Below are 24,288 nucleotides of genomic sequence, written 5' to 3'. Positions count from 1 at the left end.
CGGCAGCCGCTCGTCTCTCCGACTGGGTGTCTCTCCAACGGGACTTAACAACTTCTTGGTTATTTCTCAGCCCCCTTTCCGTTTTCGCCACCTTTTGCCATGAACTGGACCGACAGACGCAGGGAAAGCTGTGCTTTCTGCCCCAGGGAATGGCGGTTCGCTTCCTGGGGCCGGGTCGGGGAGGATCGGCCGAGGAGAAAGAAAGAGTGATGGAGAAAGAGCTGCATTAAGGAGAGGAAGGGGGACCTCCGTCGGCTGCGGACCCCTAGCGTGCAGCAGCGCCCAGGATGGCTGCGAGCTTGCTTCGCGTCCCCGACTCCAGCTGCGACCCCCGCACGCCGGACGCCTCGGGCGATCTTTAAAATCCTGAAGTCGGGAGAGACCCCGGAGGACCGAAGTCGGGGGTGGGGGTGGAGCGGAGAATGCTGCAAAGCTTTTCCAAGAGAGAAAAAGAGGAAGTCTGATCGCTTCTGCCTGTGCTAGCTTTTCACTGGAAGGCGTCTCTTTGGAGCATCGAGCCTTCTCCAGGAGTTATTCGAAAGCTGAAACTTTCAGTGCTCGCGGGCCTGGGAGCAGCAGGGATTCCGAGGGTGGGATTGCGAGAAGAGCGGGCGTGAGCGCGCGCCTGTGTGTGGGGGTGTGTGTGTGTGCGTGTGGCGGGGTGGGGGCGTCGGGGGGGCCCTCGGGGACTCCGCGAAGAGGGCGCACCATGGCCGTGCCGGGCGAGGCCGCCCGAGTCGGGGCCACGCCGGGCAACCGGGAGGCGAGGCCGGCCCCAGCGGCGGGCCCCGCATCGCCCCGGGACGTGGGCTGCCGAGGCTGCTGGGGCGCCCGGGTGCTGCGGCCGCTCCGGCGCTCGCGGAAACTTTCCTCGGCGCTGTGCGCGGGCTCCCTGTCCTTTCTGCTGGCTCTGCTGGTGAGGCTGGTCCGCGGGGAGATCGGCTGTGACCTGGAGCGGAGTAAGGAGGCGGCGGCGGCAGAGGAGGAGGAAGCCGCCCAGGCAGCAGGAGGGGGCGTCTTCCCGGGGCCTCGGGGAGGTGCTCCCGGGGGCGGCGCGCCGCTCGGCCCCTGGCTGCAGCCCTCCGCGCTGCTCTTCAGTCTCCTGTGTGCCTTCTTCTGGATGGGCTTGTACCTCCTGCGCGCCGGGGTGCGCCTGCCTCTGGCCGTCGCGCTGCTGGCAGTCTGCTGCGGGGGGGAAGCGCTCGTCCAGATTGGGCTGGGCGTCGGGGAGGATCACTTACTCTCGCTCCCCGCCGCGGGGGTGGTGCTCAGCTGCTTGGCCGCCGCGACATGGCTGGTGCTGAGGCTGAGGCTGGGCGTCCTCATGATCGCCTTGACTAGCGCGGTCAGGACCGTGGCCCTCATTTCCTTAGAGAGGTTCAAGGTTGCCTGGAGACCTTACCTGGCGTACTTGGCCGGCGTGCTGGGAATCCTCCTGGCCAGGTACGTGGAGCAGATCTTGCCGCAGTACTCGGGGGCGGCTCCGAGGGAGCATTTCGGGTCCCAGCTGATTGCTGGGACCAAGGAAGAGATCTCGGTGTTTAAGAGGAGGAGGCGGTCCAGCTCCGTGGTGTCCGCCGAGATGTCCGGCTGCAGCAGCAAGTCCCATCGGAGGACCTCCCTGCCCTGCATCCCCCGGGAACAGGTAAGGACCTGCAGCCCCCCTCTCACTCGCCTCTCGGGAAAACTTGAAAGCTTTCGGGATCCGCCACAAAGTGGAGGGAATTGGAGCGCTGGGAACAGAAGGAAAAGACAGCCCAGCAAAGTGCCCTAACTTCAGACTTGGAAACCAGCGAGTTTTTCTCGCCCTCTCGCACAATATTTTATAACCTGAACAACAGGAACACGAATAAGTAATAAAACTAGATGGTCTTTGCAGGGTCTTTCACAGCTGAGCCAACTTTTAGATGTGCTACACCTGGCGGATGACTTGTCTATACGTTTAAGTGCTCTCATGGTTTCCTCTTTTAGCAGAAATGTTCGAATTAAGGTTTTTTTTGTTTTTTTTTTTTGTTTTTTTAAGTGGGTGATTTTGAAAACGAGGATTTTGCTAGATTTCTTTCTGTTTCTTTTTTATAGAATTTCTTTCTGTTTCTTTTCATAAAATTTCTTTCTTCTAAGGAGACAGGTAAACATTTATGAAAGTCAGTAAAAAGTATTCTAGAGTTGAAGCAAGGAGTGCTTGAAGGTGAGGCGCTGGTATATTCTCGTTTTGCAGTAAGTTTTACTTGAAGAGGCTGAGTTTGGTGGTGCCCAGTTTGCTTTTTAAAATGTAATTTGGGGACATACATTATTCCATGCTGATGTGTTTTGTATTATAACCATAAACTTCAATTTGGGGAACAATATGTCTGAACTTCAGAATTTGTCAGAATCGTGAACTGCGCTGTTAGTGTCAACTTGAAACAAATTTCTCTTGAGTACCTACATACTTAGTGAATATTTAGCAATTCAAGTGGATTTATACAGGAAATAATAATTCAGGAAACTATTTCTAAATTGCTGGTAATATAAATCTTTCAGAGAGGAGGAGGAGGAATCTAGAATTATGAGTGAGGTTATCTCAGATAATGTTTAGTGAATTTGGGGGACTTATTTCCTTATTATCATTGTTTTGAGATCATGGAATACAGTTGCTATAAAGGGTGTAAAAGAACAAACCCCTCTTTTAAAAGCAGATTGTATCTGAGGAGAACTTCAGTGTTCACCTCTCTGCTTCAAGCTGATTTGACACTTGGGGGAGGAGGTGGTAGAGAGCTGGTTAAGTATAGCAAGTGGAAATTTACACTTTTCTCTTTTAAGTTTATGCCTACCTGTGGTACTATGAGGGGACAACTTTAGGGAGTGAGAGAATACCCTAAGACGTAGTAAGCTTTTTCTCTTTAGGTTATTCTGTGGATAATCATTTGGGTATTTCTAAGAAATAGCAGTCACCATATGGTGTGATGACCAGTTTTTTCTCAAATGGAGTTAATTACATAGAATGTGGTTGTTTGACATTATTTAGCAGAATGGATGACAATATTGTAGTCTCTGTGTTTATTTTAAAACAAATGTACTTATTTAGCTTTCCCTTTAGATAAAGCAAATATTTCTTGGGTTTAGCTTACTCTAAGGGTGAAGTTAAAAACAGGCCACTGACTGATACTTAGTTTTGGTAGAAATCTGGACATCACCAGAATAATGTAAGCTCTCTATAAGCCAATTGGAGGAAAACACATTTTAATTTCTTTTTAAAGTCACTGATAGAACATCTTTTAAATGAAAACACTGCTGGTTTAAATGTATTTCAAATTCACTTTTCTTTAACTTACAGGGAAATGTGACCTGATCATTGCAAAATTGAAACTTAATTTCTAAGGCAAATTTGTGAGTTAAGCATAACTAACTTGACTCCAAATTCATATCATTTAACCTCTGAAATTCTATTTCTGAAATTTCTTATTAACATTTAAGAGTTAAGGGTGGATTTAAGATGAGAAGCTGTTTAGGGGAATTAACCAGCAGTGTTAATTAACCCATAGATTTTTATTGGTTTTCTCTGGTTTGAATTGACAAATGGATGATTTGAATAGCCTGCAGACTTCTAAGAAAATTACTGAGCTTTGAATTTTCACATGTTTTGCAGATGAATGTGGTCGATCATGTATATTCATAATATATTTTGATCAGTTTCTTTGGTTGCCTTTTTTTTTTTTAAAGGCTGTGTTTATGAAGACTCTCCTAAAATGAGAGACTATCTCTTATGGTTGATGGGAAAGCAAGGTGACATTTAGCAGAAATTTATTTACTTGAATTTTTAATGAGGGCATGGATAAGTGTGTGCATGTTACTTAAGGCTAGTTTTTATATATGACCCTTTAAAGCTGTTGCTGAGCATAATTGTGGGGGGTGGGTGGGAACTGACAATGCACTAGGATCTTATAAGACAGGGCAATATCTCATACGTTAGCCTAACTGTGTGAAAAGTTCAGGAGCTATATAGTAAATGGCTTATCTGTTTTATCACAAGGAAGCAAACTTCTGATTAAGGGTGCAAAGTGTACCACTGTCATCCGCATGCTTTATGAAATCAAGAATCAAAATAATTATAAAACACATGTATAATACGGCCCTGAATGCTACCCGATTAGGAGTTCTTCTCTGAAAGAATGTCTACTCTTTAAGACAGTCCTCAGGCAACAAGTGAATTTCAAGTAGAGGTGTAAGAACATAAAACACAGAGAAGCTGGCAGAGTCCTCTGGAGAATTTCATTTGGACTTTGCTCATTGTGAGGTTTAAAGGTGAGAGAATTCCAACCTTTTCTTCTCCGTGTGAGTGATAGCGGCCACTAGCTTAGGAGCTATCTCTCGGCAATGACTCAGTTCTGAAAGGTCAAGGAGAATAGATGATAAAATTGTCATAAGGCAAACCAAATGACAGAATTCCCTCCCTCCCTGCCTGCCTTCTCCCCTTCCCCATCATGAAGACAACAGATCAACTATTACATACAGAACTGAGTTTTGCAGCATTGATCATAAGTACAGCTTCAGCCAAAGAAAGGAGATCGATCTAGTCTTCAGTCTCAGAATTAATGGGACACTGGGTGTATTTGTGAGATGCGAATGAAGGAGTAGGCTCTCAGGAAAGAACAGAGTTGGTAACATTTGCCTGGCTTTTAAGTCACTTCTACTGACCCAGCAGGTTCAAGATTTTGTAGATCAGTGAGTCAAACTGTACTTTTTTGGTTAAGAAGGCAGATGATTCCATTAAGGTGTATGTATCTTTCTTAAGTGGATGTTTATATCCCTGAGCAGGTATCATCCTGCCTTCCAAACACTAAGGTTCTTAGAATTTCTTGAATTATTAGAAATTATGCATGATTACTAAATATGTTATTTTTCAACATAAAATTTTAATTCAGCACTTGTAACACTTGGATATTGTATTTGAAAGGGTATCTCTTTTCTTGATACTCAAAATAATTGGCTGGCTCTTTCCCTCTAATTACTGGGAGCACCTTACACATTGATTTTTGAAAGAAGTCAAACCAATGCAATTTTATTTTAATTACATGTTGAGAAGGATTTAATATCTTTGCCTACAGTTTCACATAAAATAAACACAAGCTGTATGCCTCTCACCATTAATACTTTTGTACCAGTTCATGACAAAATTCTTTGTGGTGGGTATACTCTCAGTCAGAAATGTACAGCTGTATACTTCATTTTGTGAGATTAAAAATCAAAATATTTTCACACTATACATAGGGCCTTAAGGCTGTTAATTAAACATCTTTAGCAAAAAGATCTTTAGCATGTTTTATAGGAATATAATAGTTGTTATAAGAGTCTAGTGGTTATCAAAAGTAGAATCACATTTTTCATTACTGATATAAGAAAGATATTTACAAGCAAAAAAAGCCAAAAACAGAAACAGCAAAGCAAAAAGAGTAGGATACAGCAGTAGGTGTAGTTTTCGATGGTAGGCTGCCTTACATCTTTGGTAAAAAGTACAACTTTCTTGCATTTACTGTGTATTTTTAAAATACAGAAGTATTTCTTCTGAAATATAGAATGAATTGTTCTTTAAACTCCTAAATATATTTCAGGATAACAGAACATATTTCTCAAATTTAATAAATTTCAGAAATAATCATAAGTTTTAAATCCAATTGTAGCTTCTATCACATTTCAGGAGTATAACTTGGCATATGGCAATATAAAGAACAATATTGATTATTTATGACCTGCTGACAGAATTAAAATTAATTAATGCCAACTTCTGAAAACCCTAAAAAGGAAAAACAAGATTTTCTCATCCCTTGGGAAAGGTGAGGGCAGAAAATTTTTTGGTGTGTAGGGACAAAATTGTGATTTTACTTTTTGGATATAGATATTTAAAGCATACTGGAAAAAGTGTTTTAACGGACAGAAATAGTCAGTGAATCTATATAAATTTACAGAGGTTGGAAGGAGGCAAACAGTAATTTCACTCTTTCTGTATTGAGTCTAAAGTGTAAAAAAGTTAAAACTGTAGAACTGAAAGAAATGCTGTGTATGCTGGGCTGTCATGTTAATTAAATAAACAACCAGAACAGTGACTCTGTGTATGAAATACATTTTGAAAAGTCTAGGGGGAGGGGGCTCAGGCAGGCAAGGCTGAGTGACACTGGCATGAAAAACATTCATTATATCTGTAGTGACATTTGTGTGAATTTGCTGTTCTCTGTTAGGAAATACAGCTCTGAGAAGAATCTCTTCAGGACTCTAGGTGAATAAAAGTCTTCACCAAATTTAAGTTCACTTCCTTTTTCAATAAGTCCTCATTTATTATGTTGAAGTAGGATGTTTGTGAACCTCAAAATTAGAAATCTGCATATATGCTATATTTTAAGATTCTTGATTAATGTGATTTGTGCCAGTAACAGCCCAGTAGTCTATGTACACTTGATTGAAAACTTGGGTTATTTAATCTTAGTAAAAGAGGGAGTTTATTTAGGGTGTAGGGGGCAGAGTTGGATTTTTCAGAAACCCTTTTTTGCATAGGGCAAGTTTCTTGAGCTTTGTGAAATTAGACACACTCCTACATGTTTCTGGTGAATTGTTTTCATTGGCCATGTGTATGCGTGTGTGCTGAGTCGCTTCAGTCGGGTCTGACTCTTTGCGACCCCGTGGACTGTAGCCCGCCAGGCTCCTCTGGACACGGGATTCTCCCGGCAAGAATATTGGAGCGGATTGCCCTTACCTTCTCCAGGGAGTCTTCCCGTCCCAGGGATTGAACCTGTGTTTCTCGAGTCTCCTACATTGGCAGGCGGGTTCTTTACCACTAGCGCCACCTGGTACGCCTCTCATTGGCCACGTGTCTCCTATTCCCTGGAGTCTCTACCTCCCTTTCCTCTTCTGGGTGTGATACTTATCTTTAAAAGAAGCTTCAAGTGTATCAGATTGAAAACTCAATTCGTGTTTATTTCCTGTTAATACATTCCTATTTTTAAGGAAGCTCTATCAAATAATTCAGAATAAACCAGGAGATTCAGAGACACCTCCATGTTCTTGCACTTAGATCTGTGCTCTTAATATTCAAATGAACATTATTTCCTTTACATAGAAATTGAAATCCTTGTAGGAATTACCTCGCAGTATATACTTTTACTATTGATAGTATTTTTTTAAAGAAGTTTTTTGTTTTTGTTTTCTATAAGGCTATTCTAGGGTTATCTCAGCATTGCACTTGAGAAGGTACACTCGCACGATTGTCAACATAAAATACACAGGTTTGATTTCTGGGGGAAAAAATCTTCAAAAGATGTGTAGACGTCATAGTTCAGAGAAAACTTTGTCAGATACTGATTGCTGAAGATATTAGTTGGCCGTATGGGTTCTCCCAAAATGTCTACTGTTTTAGAAGAAGATGCTATCCTTAGCTAATGTTATTCATTAAAGTCTTTGGTCAGTGATCCTACACAATGTCAAGTCAACATATTTTGTCTGTGCATTAGTAAGCCTTGTGCTAAAAAGCATACACATTCTATACAGGTACAGTGCAGCACCTTGGCTCTTGAGAGCTTAGAGCCTAGTTAGGATAATGAGATACCAACATAAGAAAGGGAGAAATCACAGTGAAGTATGGAAATGACCTCTTAGGTAATCACTGAAGCAGTGCATATAATATGTTAGAGCAGATTTTAAATAGAGCCAGAACCGTTCATCTTATCTCTGAAATTTTACACAAAAGTTTATCCTTTCATTTCTCTGGGGAAAAATTTTATGTTTTCATAGATTTTTCAGAAGGTCCTCAATGCACAATGGTGAAGCATAATTGTTTTAGGTTTTGAGCAGGTTTAGGTTTTGAAGGCAAGGGGGAATTGTTTCTTTGAAGTGGAAAGTAATTTAGTATACATTAATAGGACTTCTGAAATAAAGATAATACAGGATTGGAGACACATTACATACACCTCAAGCTAACACAAGGGTGACTTTCCTATCCTGAGGTGTATCCTGAGGCTTAAGAAACTTGTTGCAGCGAGATCTTAAAATGCTTAAATACAGTGCAGGCTGTAGTTAGGAGACTAGAATTAGTCTGATTTCAGAGAAAAGGAAACTGAGGGAGAATCAGCATGTATGTAGCAACCTGAGGTTAAGTGTTGACTTTTATCCAGTTCTCTGTTGGTCTTGAATCTGCTGCTGGGGAACAGTGAAAAAGGAGTTAGGCAGATCATTTTGAACCTACTAATCACTTGTGATTTTACACTGGATTCCAACTACAAATTCTCATTCAGGATTAGAAGATTGATTAAAACCCATTGAATGTACACATAACACAAAACTCTGGAGCCCTTACAAAGGTGAGTTTTCTCGTCATCTACTAGGCAACCTTTAGACTGTATTATTCAAGACTTTGTCCCAGAAATGAATATCAATTGCTTGGCAAAGTCCTACTTTGTGGAATCTTTATCTCATCAAAGAAGAGTGAATGGTGGTAGTTTAAATATTGATTTTTGTTTTCATTTTAGTTTTTAGTTAATTGATTTAAAAATGTTCAGGATTTCAAACTTTAAGGTGAAATGGAATCTGCACGTGGGTAAAGCATTTCTTTGTTAGCAAAAACAGCTGGTGGTTTTTGTTCATCTAAATTATTTTTCATGGTTTCTGTGGGAATCCATTAAAATGTAAGTAAATAGGATGTAAGTTTTTAGAGGCATTCATGAGAAGCATTACCATTTAGAAGATAGAAAGCTGTTTGGGAAAAGTCAGAAACTAAACAACTTCTGCTTATTTGATTTGATTAGAGCTGTCATTTGTTATTGAGGAATCTGAATGATTATTACAGATTTTAAGTATTTCAAGCCCTGCTAAGATGATAATAAAAGTACTTAGGTGTATTCATGTTTTTTCATCCTAAGAATATGGATAATTATAAGGAGCACATGATGTCTGTTGAGTGTGATTATGTGTGTGCATACATGTGTGCATGCCTGGGTATGTGCAAGACTTTTTCCTCTGCCAGGAAATTGCTTTACTTGCATCAATTTAATGGAGAAACAGTGTCACCCAGTGGCTTTGATGAAAACAGTCCTATAAACATTATAGATAAGCATTGTCCAATAGAAATATAACAGGAGCAAATTACTGAATTTCATGTTTTCTAGAGTCAGACATGACTGAAGCGACTTAGCAGCAGCAGCAGCAGTAGTCTCATAAAAAAGTAAAAATAAAAAAGTAAAAGCCAACTAAGTGAAATCCGTGATAATACTGTTTAATTTAATCCATTATATCATGCTAACATAAAATCAATGTATAAATCAAGATGTTTTGCTTTCTGTTTTTTTGTGCTAAAGTCTGATTTTGTGGTGTATGTTTTCCACTTAACAGCCCATCTCAGTCTGGTGTAGCTACCTTTCAAGTACTTGCTAGACACATGTGGCTGATGGCTAATCTTTGGAACGTTTTTAAAGAGGTGAAGTACTTGAATACTAATGTTACCTCTTCCATTATAATGGAAAATCCTTGTGGATTTTATGATAGCACTTAATATACAACTGTTCACATTTGTATATAATCTTGATAGCTCATTTTTGTATCACCTGGTGCTCCAATAGTTGGCAAGTCAGTCTGATTTTCCTCCTTTGACATTATTGCACATATTTTAAAATATGTTGATTTTAATCGAAGGGAGAGTTTAAGAGTCCTTAATGAGGAACCTTTTTGTTAACTTGATGTATAACACAGAATCAGTGTTACCATCTAATTATGAATTTGCCTTTCAAAGTGTGATTCGTTAAGAGGGATGGCTTATGGATACAGTGTGAACATGTGATCAGCCATGGTGATATAGTCTGTTATTAGGTTATCTAAAGTCTCTTTAGAAATGAAAGTGCTTATGTTTATGATGCATGTCGTTATCTTGGTAACTTAGGAAACTTAAGTGACAAACCTACTAGTAGCTTTAATGGATGAAGATTCTAACAGTGTCTGTAAAAGGCTGATGACTCCTTGCTATTGCTTATGTAAACACCACTCTCATAGATATACAAAAGGAAAATGCTTCTATTTTGTGTCTAGAGAGGACTGGAAATTTTGATAATGTGTAATTTCTAAACTAGGAATTGAGATTAGGTGGCTTTTGAAGCGCTGCGTGATTTCAAACTGCATGAACCTATAAAAATGTACAGATGAAAAAGGCAAACTTTAAAATTTCCACCATGCTGGAACTTCTCTGGCAGTCCAGTGGTTAAGACTGAGCCTTCACTGAAGGGGTTAGGTCACTGGTCGGGTATCTAATACCCCACATGGCACCGCCAAAGATTGAAAAAAAAAAAAGAGGCCCCTTGCCCCCCTTAAACTCCAAAAAAGTCACCTTCTTCACCTTCTTTCCATCTCCTTTCCTCAAACTCTATGAATTCATTAACTCCAGGCATAGTTCCAGTATTACATTGAAAATTGATGAGAAGACAACTTTTGATATATGGCATCATCCTTTATATACATAGATGTATAGAATTATTTTTAAAATAGGCATTTATTTTGTGTATATTGGTTTATAATCTGTATGTGTTATTTATCGTATGTTTTTCAATTTATGAATTTCTCCCTTTTAAAGTAAGACATTATTTATCTTTGCACTAGAGAATAAAAATGCAGAGGTAGGTAGGTTTTCATGTATCACTTAGGAGATAATCTGAAAAGAACAAAAGGTAACAGAATCATGATTTACAAAGAAGCACATTTATCTAAAAAGAAATAATGTGGACTCAATCTCACTCCTGGTGAAGCTGGCTTAATTTAGCCTTCTTTGAAATAACTAGCTAAATAATGAAAAACTATAGTAATCGTAACTGTTACTTGAGTTTGTATTTAATATAACTAGTCATTCACCCTGGGTAATTTTGAAATTACTTTAATGTAGAGGTCGGGCTTGTAAATTTTTTTTCTTTTTGGCCAGTCTTCTTTTCTTATAATGTCCTGGGTGTGTGTGTGTGTGTGTGTGTGTATAAATATTTTTTCAAGCAATGCATTTTCTTTCTTTTTTTTTTTTTTTTTAACAAAATAGGTTCTTCTCACTCAGAGTGTGTTTAAAAATTTAAGGAATGCTTTTCTATCCCCCACACCCCACTGTACCTTGTCAGAATATTGAAATAATTTTATGCAAGAAGCTTGTGGTTTAAATTTAATAGAATTTTAATAGGATTTTTCCACCTTCTGAAGTTAGGTGAAATAACTGAATATTTATGTTGTGTCTGTGGCAAGTGTTTCCTCCTCTTCAGATATAATCCACTTAAATAAACCTAATGGAAGCTTGAAGTCATAGAAATATTATTTGGCAGGGGGAATGGTTTATTTGGGGGCGACCCCTGTGGAGTCAGCCTCCTTTGGACATTTTTTAAACTAGCTTGAGCACAGAGAAAGGAAATGGTTCTTATTTTTAAACTAAGTATTTCAGAGGATGAAGTTAACAGGTCTGCTTAGGAAATGCTCTTCAGGAGGCAGTGCTAGTCCTTGTCATACAAGACAACCCTGTATTTGGGTGGTGGCAAACACCTGACTCCACAAGTCTCCCAGAGAGGTAGGAGAGACACCCTGAGCTGCCTGGGCTCCCCAAAAATCTGCTTTCTAGGCTCAAGAACTGAAGAAGTCACACTCATGTCACAGCATTTTCATTATAAAAGGAATCAACCCTTCTTCCCTTCCTTGAGTCAGCCATCAATATTTTTTTAGAAAATTCCAGTGCAGTGTCTTGTTCATTATAGGCACCAGCTAGTGGAATAAAGGGATGGAGAAGAAAGAAATGATTTTACTCTGAAATATTTATCCGCCAATCTCCTGAGATTGAACTAGTGATTAAACCTATTGAAGTAAACTTCTGTAGAAAAAGGTAGCCTATTCACTAGTCTGTGAATTTACATTTTAAAAATATTTGTACTTTTATTACTATAAAAAGTTTATCTGTACAGTTCTCCATAGTGGCTATGTCAATTTACATTCCCACCAACAGTGCAAGAGGGTTCCCTTTTCTCCATATCCTCTCCAGTATTTATTGTTTTGTATTATTGTTACTATTATTATTGTAGATTTTTTTGATGATGTCCATTCTGACTGGTGTGGTTTCCTCATTGTAGTTTTGATTTACATTTCTCTAATAATGAGTGATGTTGAGCATCTTTTCATGTGTTTATTGGCCATCTGTATGTCCTCTTAGGAAAAATGTCTGTTTAGGTCTTCTGCCCATTTTTTGATGGGGATGTTTGTTTTTCTGATATTAGATTGTATGAGCTGCTTATGTATTATGGAGATGTAATTCTTTTTCAGTTGTTTTGTTTGCAATTATTTTCTCCCAATCTGAAGGCTGTCTACATAGATACACTGTCATGTGTAAAATAGATAAGTGGTGAGAAGCTGTTATGTAACACAGGGAGCCCAGCCTCATGCTCTGTGATGGCCTAGAAGGGTGGGTTGGAGGAAGGGAGGGAGGCTCTAGAGGGAGGCGATATATGTATAATTATGTCTGGTTTGCATTGTTGTGTGGCAGAAACCAATACAACATTGTAAAGATGTTTCCTCCAATTAAAAATAAATAAAAATTCAAAACATAACTTAAAAAAAATTCTCTGGCGTATGTCAGATAAGGAGCTGAACTTGCCTGTGCCTTTCGTGGTAGGAAACCCTACTCAGCATGAGTCCTAGATATTTATTTTTAGCTCGCTTCCAACTGAAAATAACCAAACCACCCTCAAGACCAATGTGGTATGAACTTCAGAACAGTATCTGAAATTAGGGTATGTTTTTCAGAAAAATAAAAGTTCAAGTGTTTTTCATGTACAACTAATGCTTTAATTGAGAAAGAATCCACTTTGACATTTGTTCCTGTGGCTTTCTACAAAGTGCTGGTAGGTGTTCAGCTACACCTTTTTATAGTTAGTCTATATTCTTGTTAGAGGTTCTTACTGAATTGCTGCCTTTCCTGAAAACTCTCATGTAAAGTAACTATTATCTCCTTTTTATCTTTTAATTGCGCTCAGTTACAAAATATAATTTGAGCCCATTCCTTCCAGGGATGACTTTGTGAAATTAGCTTTTTTCAAATGTCATCCAACTGTAATGTTAGTCTAATTGTGCTGAATAATCTAGAAGTTTGGTAGCATAATTTCAGAGTCCAGAGGAATTTAAAAATCAACAGTTCACATTAAAAATCAACAGTTCACAAGGTTTCATCAGAATGATGATCTATCCAATCAATTTTATGGCATACCTAATTTTTAATAGAACTTGTTAAAACAGAAAGGAGGTTTTAAGTTAACTAAGAATATTTTGTTGCTGTATTTTAACTCTTAATAGAGACATTGTCATCTCCTCTCATTGAAAGCAAACATTTCTCTTCTGAGTATGTTAAGCAGATTATCATCAGATTATCATGGCTTTAAATGAACTAGGAGTACAGCTTTAGAAAAAAAAAAAGTTATTTTCAACTTTCTTTTCCCGAAACAAGTTTCTTTTAGTTTGTAGATGTCAAATGGTTTCATAGATCTTTTAGAAAGGCTACCACTACTGAAAACTTTGAGAGTTTCAGGTATCTTTGAATTATATTTAAAATCTGAATGTTGTTTCTCTTTGAAAACATAAATGACAAACTGAGAATTTAGTTATAGATTAATTCATCTTTTGAAATATACAAGATATATTCTTTTGGTAAAGGAGCCATTTCTAAATTTATCTGACATTTTTGTCAAATGTAAAATAGAATAAGAAATTTAGGAGCAAAACCTTTTACTCTATTTTCATTTTGGTACAGGAAGCTAACCATTTGAATAGTGTCTGTTTTTACTCTTAATGATTTGTTTGTGCTACAATTGAAATTGTTTTTGCTAGATAAGCAGGGCCTAAATTATAGCAGCTATTAAGGTCTCATTTTGTCCACTTCTCATTCTTTTTACTTGAATAATAATGGGATTAGCTCTTCTTCACTCCAGAGAATGACAAGAGTTTTTAAATATATTCAGTTGAATTTCTGTAAGCCACTAACTAGTCCTTATTGAAAAGTGTGAGAATTCGATTGGGAATGTTGGATCAGAATATAACTGAACACTGATTAAGTAAATTATCTAAAAACCAAAGTAGTATTCAGAAGTGGAAATTGCCCATAATAAATGAGTGAAAGAAATGGAAGCTACCATTTTGCTTGTGTAGAAAGAAGACTAGATTGAAATCAAAAGAATTCCTCTGTTTAAAAAAAAAAATTATATATATATATATATATATATACACACACATTGATTGAATGTTCTTCTGGGAATGTAATGACGGTGCCCCCAAAATCTAGAACTCCTTATGGTTTGGAAAGAGGAGACCCTTGGGGTGTCACTTCCTGCCCAGTCATGCATTGTTGGGATCTGTTCTTAACTTAGACCTAAAACTCTGATCATTTTTCAGAGGTCATAGTGCTATTCATGAACTTTCCAGACATTGATTACTATCAAAGATGTAGATTCTTACTTTTTAGGGTTTTAGTGCATTTATCACTTTGACTTTTAAATGTAGTGTTATGGCAATCATGTGTGAACTTTTACTTCTTCTGTGACAAGACTGATGAAAAAGGTCAGCAGATAAATATGTCTTATTTAAGATTGACTATTTCCTGTGTAGTGATAGTGTAAAGAACCCACCTGCCAATTCAGGATACTTAAGAGATGCGGGTTCGATCCCTGGATCAGGAAGATCCCCTGGAGGAGGGCATGGCAACCCATTCCATTTTTCTTGCCTGGAGAATCCCATGGACAGAGGGGCCTAGTGGGCTATGGTCCATAAAGTCTCAAAGAATTGGACACAACTGAGTGACTTAGCACGTACACATGCACTCTTTATTTCACACTGACTCTTTGTTACCTTCTAAGTATTTTGGTATATCTTAATTCTTACCGTCTTTTTCCTTGGTGCTAATCTTATGTAATTATAATGCCATGTTAATCAGAGCTCCAATACTTTGGCCACCTGATGCAAAGAACTGACTCATTAGAAGAGACCCTAATGCTGGGAAAGATTGAAGGCAGGAGGAGAAGGGGATGACAGAGGATGAGATGATTGGATGGCATCACCAACTTGATGGACATGAATTTGAGCAAGCTCCGGGAGTTGGTGATGGACAGGGAAGCCTGGTGTATTGCAATCCATGGGGTAACACAGAGTCGGACACGACTAAGCAACTGAACTGAACTGATTAATGAAACTGTTGTTTATGAATTCTGATAGTAAAATAGATAGATAAATAGATTTCTTCCTTCAGATGCTTTCAAAATCCTTGTAGGAGATAGCCTGACCTCACCTACTTACCATTATACCCTATCTAGCACTTTCTAAGTCAAGCTGCTATATGTGTCTTCAAATGCTATAGTTCTTGAATTTTAATATGAATAATTATTTGGGAAGCTTATTAAAATGATAATTCCGAGGTCCTAAGGCCAGATACTCTGATTTAATTATGTGTAGAATGGGGTCCAGAAATCTAGAGTTTTAGAGAATTTAGGTTGCCTTAGTGAAGAAACAGAACTATAAATTTTTATCTACTAAAACTAGACAAATTTGGGACTTTTGCAATCTGATTAAGCAGTTAAAAAGAGCTTGGTTGAGTATCATGAGGAAAACATTTAAACATCTACGTATATACACATAGACAGATTATTGCAGTTTATTAACCTATGCGTACACGCATTCTCAGTTGTGTCTGACTCTTTGCAACTCCATGGATTGTAGTCCGCCAGGCTCATCTGTCCATGGAATTTTCCAGGGAGGAATACTGGAGTGGGTTGCCACTTCCTTTCCCTTGGGATCTTCCCCACCCAGGGATCAAGCCCAGGTCTCGTGCATCTCCTGACAGGTGGATTCTTTTACCACTGTGCCACCTGGGAAGCCCCATTAACCTATGACATTCATAAAATTTTCACTTTGATTTCCCCATTGAGGCTGTCTCAGAGATGTTATCTGATACTCTGCAGACCAGTTTCTTCTGTGAGGCAGAAGAAAGAGTTTTTTCACCTATCTCATATATGCTGTTACAAAGCTTAAATAAAAATATATCAGCCTACAAATGTTAAGCAGAAAGAGTATATGCTCTGGACAGAGACAGGCTGAAGCTTTGTAATGTATACAAGGTCCTTCAACTTTCTGAACATGAATAATCCTATCGAACATAGGAAGACTACATCCCATTTCTTAAAGTGTGAAGATTAAGTTAATAGAAATAGCAGACATTGGTTTTTGTCAAAATCCCCCCCTCACCTTGTTCAATAAGAATGGTGCATGTACTACAAAGGAAACTATAAGTAAGGTGAAAAGACAGCCCTCAGATTGGGAGAAAATAATAGCAAATGAAGAAACAGACAAAGGATTAATCTCAAAAATATACAAGCAACTCCTGAAGCTCAATTCCAGAAAAATAAATGACCCAATCAAAAAATGGGCCAAAGAACTAAACAGACATTTCTCCAAAGAAGACATACAGATGGCTAACAAACACATGAAAAGATGCTCAACATCACTCATTATTAGAGAAATGCAAATCAAAACCACAATGAGGTACCATTACACGCCAGTCAGGATGGCTGCTCTCCAAAAGTCTACAAGCAATAAATGCTGGAGAGGGTGTGGAGAAAAGGGAACCCTCTTACACTGTTGGTGGGAATGCAAACTAGTACAGCCACTATGGAAAACAGTGTGGAGATTTCTTAAAAAACTGGAAATAGAACTACCATATGACCCAGCAATCCCACTTCTGGGCATACACACCGAGGAAACCAGATCTGAAAGAGACACGTGCACCCCAATGTTCATCGCAGCACTGTTTATAATAGCCAGGACATGGAAGCAGCCTAGATGCCCATCAGCAGATGAATGGATAAGGAAGCTGTGGTACATATACACCATGGAATATTACTCAGCCGTTAAAAAGAATTCATTTGAATCAGTTCTAATGAGATGGATGAAACTGGAGCCCATTATACAGAGTGAAGTAAGCCAGAAAGATAAAAAACATTACAGCATACTAACACATATATATGGAATTTAGAAAGATGGTAATGATAACCCTATATGCAAAACAAAAAGAGACACAGAAGTACAGAACAGACTTTTGAACTCTGTGGGAGAAGGGGAGGGTGGGATGTTTCGAAAGAACAGCATGTATATTATCTATGGTGAAACAGGTCACCAGTCCAGGTTGGATGCATGAGACGAGTGCTCGGGCCTGGTGCACTGGGAGGATCCTGAGGGATCGGGTGGAGAGGGAGGGGGGATCGGGATGGGGAATACGTGTAACTCTATGGCTGATTCGTGTCAATGTATGTCAAAACCCACTGAAATGTTGTGAAGTAATTAGCCTCCAACTAATAAAATAAAATTAAAAAAAAAAAAAAGAATGGTGCATGTGTGCTAGGTTGATTCAGTTGTATCAGACTCTTTGTGACCCTCTGGACTGTAGCCCACCAGGCATCTCTGTCCGTGGGATTCTCCAGGCAAGAATACCTGACTGGGTTGCCAATTCCTTCTCTAGGGGATCCTTCCAACCCAGGGATTGATCCGGCATCTCTTGTGTCTCCTGCATTGGCAGAGGTGTTCTTGACCACTAGTACCAACTGGAAAGCCTGAACAGAACAGTATCTACTTATATCCATTAGGGCCATGTCATTGAAGGTTTGCATTTGATTAAAAAAACCAAAACCAAAACAAAAAAGCAACCTTGGAAGTCTAACATAAAAATCAGGTTTACTGAAGTTAATCAGAATATTAGAGAGTTGCTTAAATTACCATCAAAGCCACTGACCAATGAAGAGCCTGGAGAGTTAGATTAGTTAATAGTGGAAAAGAAAAACTTGTCAAAGATGGTGACAGGTGTTTCAGGAGTAAACATGTGAGTGAAAAAGGATAAAGCGAGGATATGTAGGAAAATTGATAGAGTCTTTGAACATGTTTGTAAAAATAACTGATGATTCTTTTGAGCCGGTTGTGCAATCATGTGTCATATAATGCCATCAGCAATTTGATTTGTGCTTTTGCCACAATTATAAACCATATTTTGTTTTGAAAAACAAACTAGTTGTTTTTTCTTTTTGTTTTAAGAGTTTTTAGTTTAATTTTTGTGGTATAATTCTAGTCATACCCTTCCTTTTCATTTGCCTATGAGACCATTATTCTCAAATAACAGGGACTTCCTGCTTGTAATCTGTGAAAAACAGCTAGTTCAGTACTCATTTAGTAATGAGCCTCAGTCAGTGTTTATTTCATCAAAGACTATTCCTGTAGCTGCTCCCTCTTTTTACCAGCTTCCCCAGGGACTCAACACTCAGACCACTTTTATTCCAGATTTTCCTACCTGTTGAATGAGTTTTCAGTCTTGAATGAGGTGGTGGTTTAGGTTTGACCTCGACAGGAATCGTGTATCATCTCATTCTACCACCATTGGTTTCAATTTAGGAATTCTGCTCTGGGCAATCCAATTTGGTCATAGAAGGTTCTTGCTTTTACTTTTGTGATAGGGAAGATGTCAGAATGGTGATGGGGAGGGCCAGAAGATCAATAGGCCATGATTGGGGCTGGGGGGAGATGGTCATTGCAAGACTGGTGCTCCGAGCAGAAGGGGGAAGCCATTGAGCTGCTTTAAGCAGAGATAGGATATGATCAAACTTATGTTCAGTAGGCTTTCTCAGGCTCTTTGTGCCAAATGGAAATGGGTCGTAGGATGGAAGGTGGGCGATCAGTTAGAAGGATGTGCTGAGTACTATGCTTAGTCGCTCAGCTGTATGCGACTCTTTGCAACCCCATGGACTGTAGCCCGCCAGGCTGCTCTGTCCATGGGATTCTCCAGGCAAGAATACCAGAGTGGGTTGCCATTTCCTCCTCCAGGGGATCTTCCCAACCCAGGGATCAAACTCAGGTCTCCTGCATTGCAGGTGATTCTTTACTGTCTGCGCCACCAGGGAAGCCCTATTGCGTTAATTCAGGAAGGACTGGGATTTATATCAGGAGGTAGTGTTAGATGGTGGGCTTCCCCGGTGGCTTAGCAGTAAAGAATTCACCTGCCAATGCAGGAGACAAGAGTTTGATCCCTGGGTTGGGAAGATTCCCTGGAGGAGGAAGTGGCTACCCACTCCAGTATTCTTGCCTGGGAAATCCCATGGACGGAGGAGCCTGGTGGGCAACAGTCCATGGGGTCTCAAAAGATTTGGATACAACTTAGTGACTAAAAAGCAAATACTAAGGGAATGTATATATATATATACACACATACACACACACATACACACACACACACATATACATAAATCATTTCTTGCTTTTAAAATACTCTGAGTTGACTTTTTTCCTCTTGTTTTCAATTTTATCTTCTATCTTTGCTTTCCAGAGGACATTCAGATTGTAAGCCTTTCTCGAAAACCATCAGATCTCCTAATGTTGAAATGCTAGTGAAGTATCTTAAACACTTCATAAAGCATTACTGGATTGGCTAAAAATTTTGGGTTTTCCTGTTAGCATCTTACACAAAACCCCAAATGAACTTTTTGGCTAACCTAGTAGTTTTTTGGGTTTTATATTATTTGGCTGGATAAAAGTTAGTTTTGAAATTTTATTATTCTACAAACATTTTTAAAATTTTGAAATAAATGTGAATAAAATTCATTTTTAATATATTTAAGTGTTATTCTTATGTTGTCTCTTTTAAACAGGTATCTTTGTAACACATGCTTTAATATCCTGAGGTTTCATATAGCAAAAAAAAAAAAAAAAAAAGATGCAAGACTTTCTCATTTTATTAGTCTTTCAATAGTCTGACAAATCCCATTTTTATCTGAAGGCATCTTGCCAATATTTTCTAGACCTTCCTATAGAGGAAATACTTTTATTTTGTTTTCATATTAACTCAGACCATTTGTCAACCTACAGAGCACTTCAGTGATAGGTGCTGTATAAATATTTAAATTACGATAGGTTGATTGCCTTGTAACTTTTCAGAGTTTGCTAGCCCTACACTATGGTTAGTATCTGGTTATGAAATAGTTTCCATACTGCTTGGGAGACACAAAAGATAAGGAAATTTCAAGCCTGTGAAGTGAAGAGCTTTTCATCACATTGGAAAATATTCTGATGAATGCAGAGGGAAATCGGGAAATGAAATGGAGGATGCAGCATGCTATCAACTCCAACTATCAAATGCGTAGCTGAAAAGAAAGTGGTTGAAAAGTTTGTTCTCGTTTGGATGAGGTGGATGATTTTGGTATATTTTTCTCTTCAATATTGTCTCAGTTTTTAACCCTGGATACTTATTTTATAATCAGAGAAACAAAACTTTATATAAAGAAACACAGTCATTTGACCTTTTTCCCCGGAAATGTTCACAGAGTGCTTTGAGAGTCACTTACCCAGTATTGGTCTGTGGACTTGCAGTCATGGAAATCGGAACTCCAGGTGCTTTGATGAATTGTAATGTGGTCTCCAGTACTGGGTAAAACATGTTCAGAAGTAAAATCCTGTTGCATTCCCAGTTCTTCACCCAAGTGGCGGGAAAGGCATCAGCTTCTTATAAGATTGGAAGTTCAACTGGTATTTTATCCTGTAATGTGGGTCCCTGAAATTATAGATTGGCATACACACAATTTGTGTAACTTAACCTGATAGTATGGGTTTTTGAAAAAATATACATATAAGTGTGCTGAAATATGCACACATGCACTGAAACATGCTTCAATTTTTACAACATATTTGGGACCTATTTTCATTTTAAAGGTGGCCACAAAACTAATCATGAATTTGATATGTTGAGATCAACACGAAAATGAGTTGGGTACTATAAGGAGGAAAAACTCTTTATAAAGCATATATAAGGAGAGTATTGGGCCTACCTTGCTGATTATTAGACCAGCAAATAAAAATCAACTTTATAATAATTGTTTTTTAAAGTAACAAACAAATTTTTTTCAACTTGAAAGATTTCAGTTTACCAAAGTGCTTATTAATACATAGCATGACTTTTGTAATAGTTTATGCATAGCCCGTAAATAAACTATAAGCACTTTAATTTTAGAGTAGTTTAAAATTTTATCCATAACTCATATGCAGACATATAATAGGTTGTTTCTGTATTTTGCTTTTTCTGCATCTGAGTTACTCTGTGTGTAATGTTGATTAATATCAGTCTTGCTTGTCAGGATTTGTTGATTATTTTTTGCATTTCCTATCTAAGGCTGAGGAACTTTGTGTATTTCCATTTGCTTTTGCTTGTTTAAATAAATGAATAGGAAAAGAAAGCAGTGTGTAATATTTCACAAATTACTTCCACTTGTAGGATTATTAACTTGTTTTCTCATTTGAAGAACTATACATTTCTTTGGAAATAAGTTGGAGAATAGCAAATTAGTTTCTGTTACGACGTAAAAAAATAGACAGTGGTGTCTCTTGACCCCCTCCAAAAATGTTTCGGGAAATAAATGTGACAGAACCAGAGATAAATATGATAGAATTCATTGAAAAGATCAAAATAACTTTACTCATGCGTTGCACCTTCTTTTTATTGTTTTGTTAAAGAAGAATTAGCAGATTAGCCCTAACTGCTTCTGTTTGAGATGGTTGAGCTAAGGTGACAGAGACCGGTAGGCGTTTCTCTGCTGAGTGTCTGTGGGTTGGTGGGTTGGTGGACTCTGGCAGGGCAGAGGCGGGTGGGAGTGTGGAAGAGTGTTGGCACTGAAGTTTGTGTTTGGCTGGAGTCCATATCTCAGCCTTGCTGGTCAGAGATGAGCTTTTTCCATAGAACCCGAGGTTATCCATTGCCGAGACACACTAATAATAAAACTGTAACTCATCAATCCGAATGTCAGGTGATTAATTTACACTGGGGAATTTAGCTGTAAGGAAGAGCAGAGAGCCAGTCATTACCAGTGAATGCTTCTTGTTCCTAGTGGGAAAGTCACCTTTAGCATGATTATTCCCTAAACTGGGACTGCAGATCTCTGGTTTATGAGAATTCCCCTTGGAAAACTTACACTGTTCGTGCTTTTTATTCTAGAATGTTTGAAGAATGCCTTAACACTCTGGTGGGTGGGGGTGGGGGGTGGTTGGGGAAGGGTTCACAATGAATTACTCTTGCATCTCCTCCCTGAGCTTATAATAAAGATACTACATTAACAAATGGTTCCAGTGGCAAGTGATAGATGCCTTAAAATACAGAAAGTCCCGGGAACTTTGCCCTCCAGAAAGGTCATAGCTAAATTTATTGCTCAAATGCCATCACCCTCTTCACATGGATTTCTGGTAATATTCTATCTTCCTTTCCTTTCTGACTTCTCCTTTTGATTTACGTTTAACCTTTTTTTCACATGTTTATGTTAATCGGAAGCTTACTCTAATGGTGTTTGGTACAATATGAAATATATCTAAATAAGAAGAAAGTAAGAATGGATCTTTAAAGGAATGTTTTGCTATTTTTCTCCTGTGGGCGTGATGTCCAGAGGGAAGGAGGGAGGAATAGGATAAAGCTTGTTTCGGAGCTGAATGCCAGGTGTGGAGCAATGTTATGTTCTGGAAACAACACGTGAACAGATAGCCCAGCTTTTGTGTGGGAAGGAGAGGTGAGTGTGGTGGGACCTTTTTAAGAGACAAGACAGATAAGGTTGGGGGTAGGGAAGGAAAAACGAATGTCTTCAGAATTAGGCTGGGAAAGATGAACATTATTTTGTCTGCAGTGAAAGTTACTGAAAGGGTTTTAGCTGGAGACTAATGTGAACACATTAAACATAATTTTAAAAACAATGAATCAATTCAGTTCCTCAGTTGTGTTAGACTCTTTGCAGCCCCATGGAGTGCAGTATGCCAGGCGTCCCTGTCCATCACCAACTCCCGCAGTTTGCTCAAACTCATGTCCATCGAGTCGGTGATGCCATCCAACCATCTCATCCTCTGTCGTCCCCTTCTCCTTCTGTCTTCAATCTTTCCCAGCATCAGGGTCTTTTCTAATGGGTCAGCTCTTCACATCAGGTGGCCAAAGTATTGGAGCTTCAGTAGTGGATCAAATGGGTGCAAACTGAACACAGGAGATATTTAAGAGGCTGTTAAAAAAAGTCCTGGTTACAGACATTGTTTTTTATTATTTATTTACTTATATATTTACTTGTACATTTTAATTTTTTAATTTTTGGAAGATTTCTTAGGACAGTGGTGGTAGAAAGGAAAGGTGGTTGAAGAGAAAATGAAGAGCTGTAATTGGCAGGATTAGACAGTAACTGGTGGTGGCAGGTGTGAACAGTGGGCATGAAGAGTCTTTAACATTATAAATCTGAGAAACTGGGAAGATTGTGATGCTGTTCTTCTTTTTTTTAATTTTTATTGCAATATTGTTGATTTATAATGTGTTTGTTTCAGCTGTATAGCAAAGTGAATTAGTTATATATATATGTATATATATATATCTCCATTCTTTTTCAATTTCTTTTCTCATTTAAGTCATTACAGATTACTGAGTGGTGTTCCCTGTGTTATACACTTGGTCCTTATTAGTTTTTTATTGTATATGTAGTAATGTGTGTATGTCCATAACAGCCTCCTCGTTTATCACTTCCCCCCACTCTGCCGCTTTCGTAACCATAAGTTTGGTTTTGAGATCTGTGAGTCTGTTTCTGCTTTGTAAATAAATTCATTTGTATAATTTTTAAATTATATTCCACATATAAATGATATTATATGATATTTATCTTTGTCTGACTTAGTATGATAATCTCTAGATCGATCGATGTCTCTGCAAATGGCTTATTTCATTCTTTTCAATGTGTGAGTAGTGTTCCATTGTATATATGTTTCACAGCTTCTTTATTCATTCTTTTGTCGATGGGCATTTAGATGTTAGATTGCACATAGGTCTTGACTATTGTAAACAGTGCTGCAATAAACATGGGGGTGCATGTATTCGTTCAGATTTTGGATTTCTTGGGATATATGCCCAGAAATGGGATCATATGTTAGCTGTTTTTAAGTTTTTTAAGGAACCTCCATACTGTTCTTCATAGAGATAGTGTAGGAGGGTTCCCGTTTCTCCATCCAATCCTCAGCTCTTAAGGTTTATAGACTTTTTGATATTGGCCATTCTGACTGGTATGAGGTGACACCTCATTATAGTTTTGGTTGGCATTTCTCTAATAATCAGTGACGTTGAGCATCTTTTCTTGTGCTTTTTGTCCATCTGTATGTCTTCTCTGACGAAATGTTTATTTAGATATTCTGCCCATTTTATGACTGTTTATTTATTTATTTTTTTATATTGAGCTGCAGGAACTGTTTGTG

The 24,288-nt window shown here is 38.5% G+C and overlaps 1 protein-coding gene across 1 annotated transcript in view; it reads left to right on the top strand.

Annotated features, from left to right (window-relative positions):
- The first annotated feature begins 553 nt into the window (after positions 1-553).
- PDE3A (phosphodiesterase 3A) overlaps positions 554-24,288 on the top strand; it is a 355,000-nt gene continuing 331,265 nt past the window's right edge. The window contains exon 1 of the mRNA XM_065940638.1: positions 554-1,645. Within this exon, the coding sequence (XP_065796710.1) occupies positions 710-1,645 (936 nt within the window). The 5' untranslated portion in view covers positions 554-709. The remainder of the gene's footprint in view (positions 1,646-24,288) is intronic.

This window comes from Muntiacus reevesi, chromosome 1 (genome assembly GCF_963930625.1).
Source record: "Muntiacus reevesi chromosome 1, mMunRee1.1, whole genome shotgun sequence".
NCBI lineage: Eukaryota > Metazoa > Chordata > Mammalia > Artiodactyla > Cervidae > Muntiacus > Muntiacus reevesi.
This window is presented reverse-complemented; position numbering and strand designations above follow the sequence as displayed.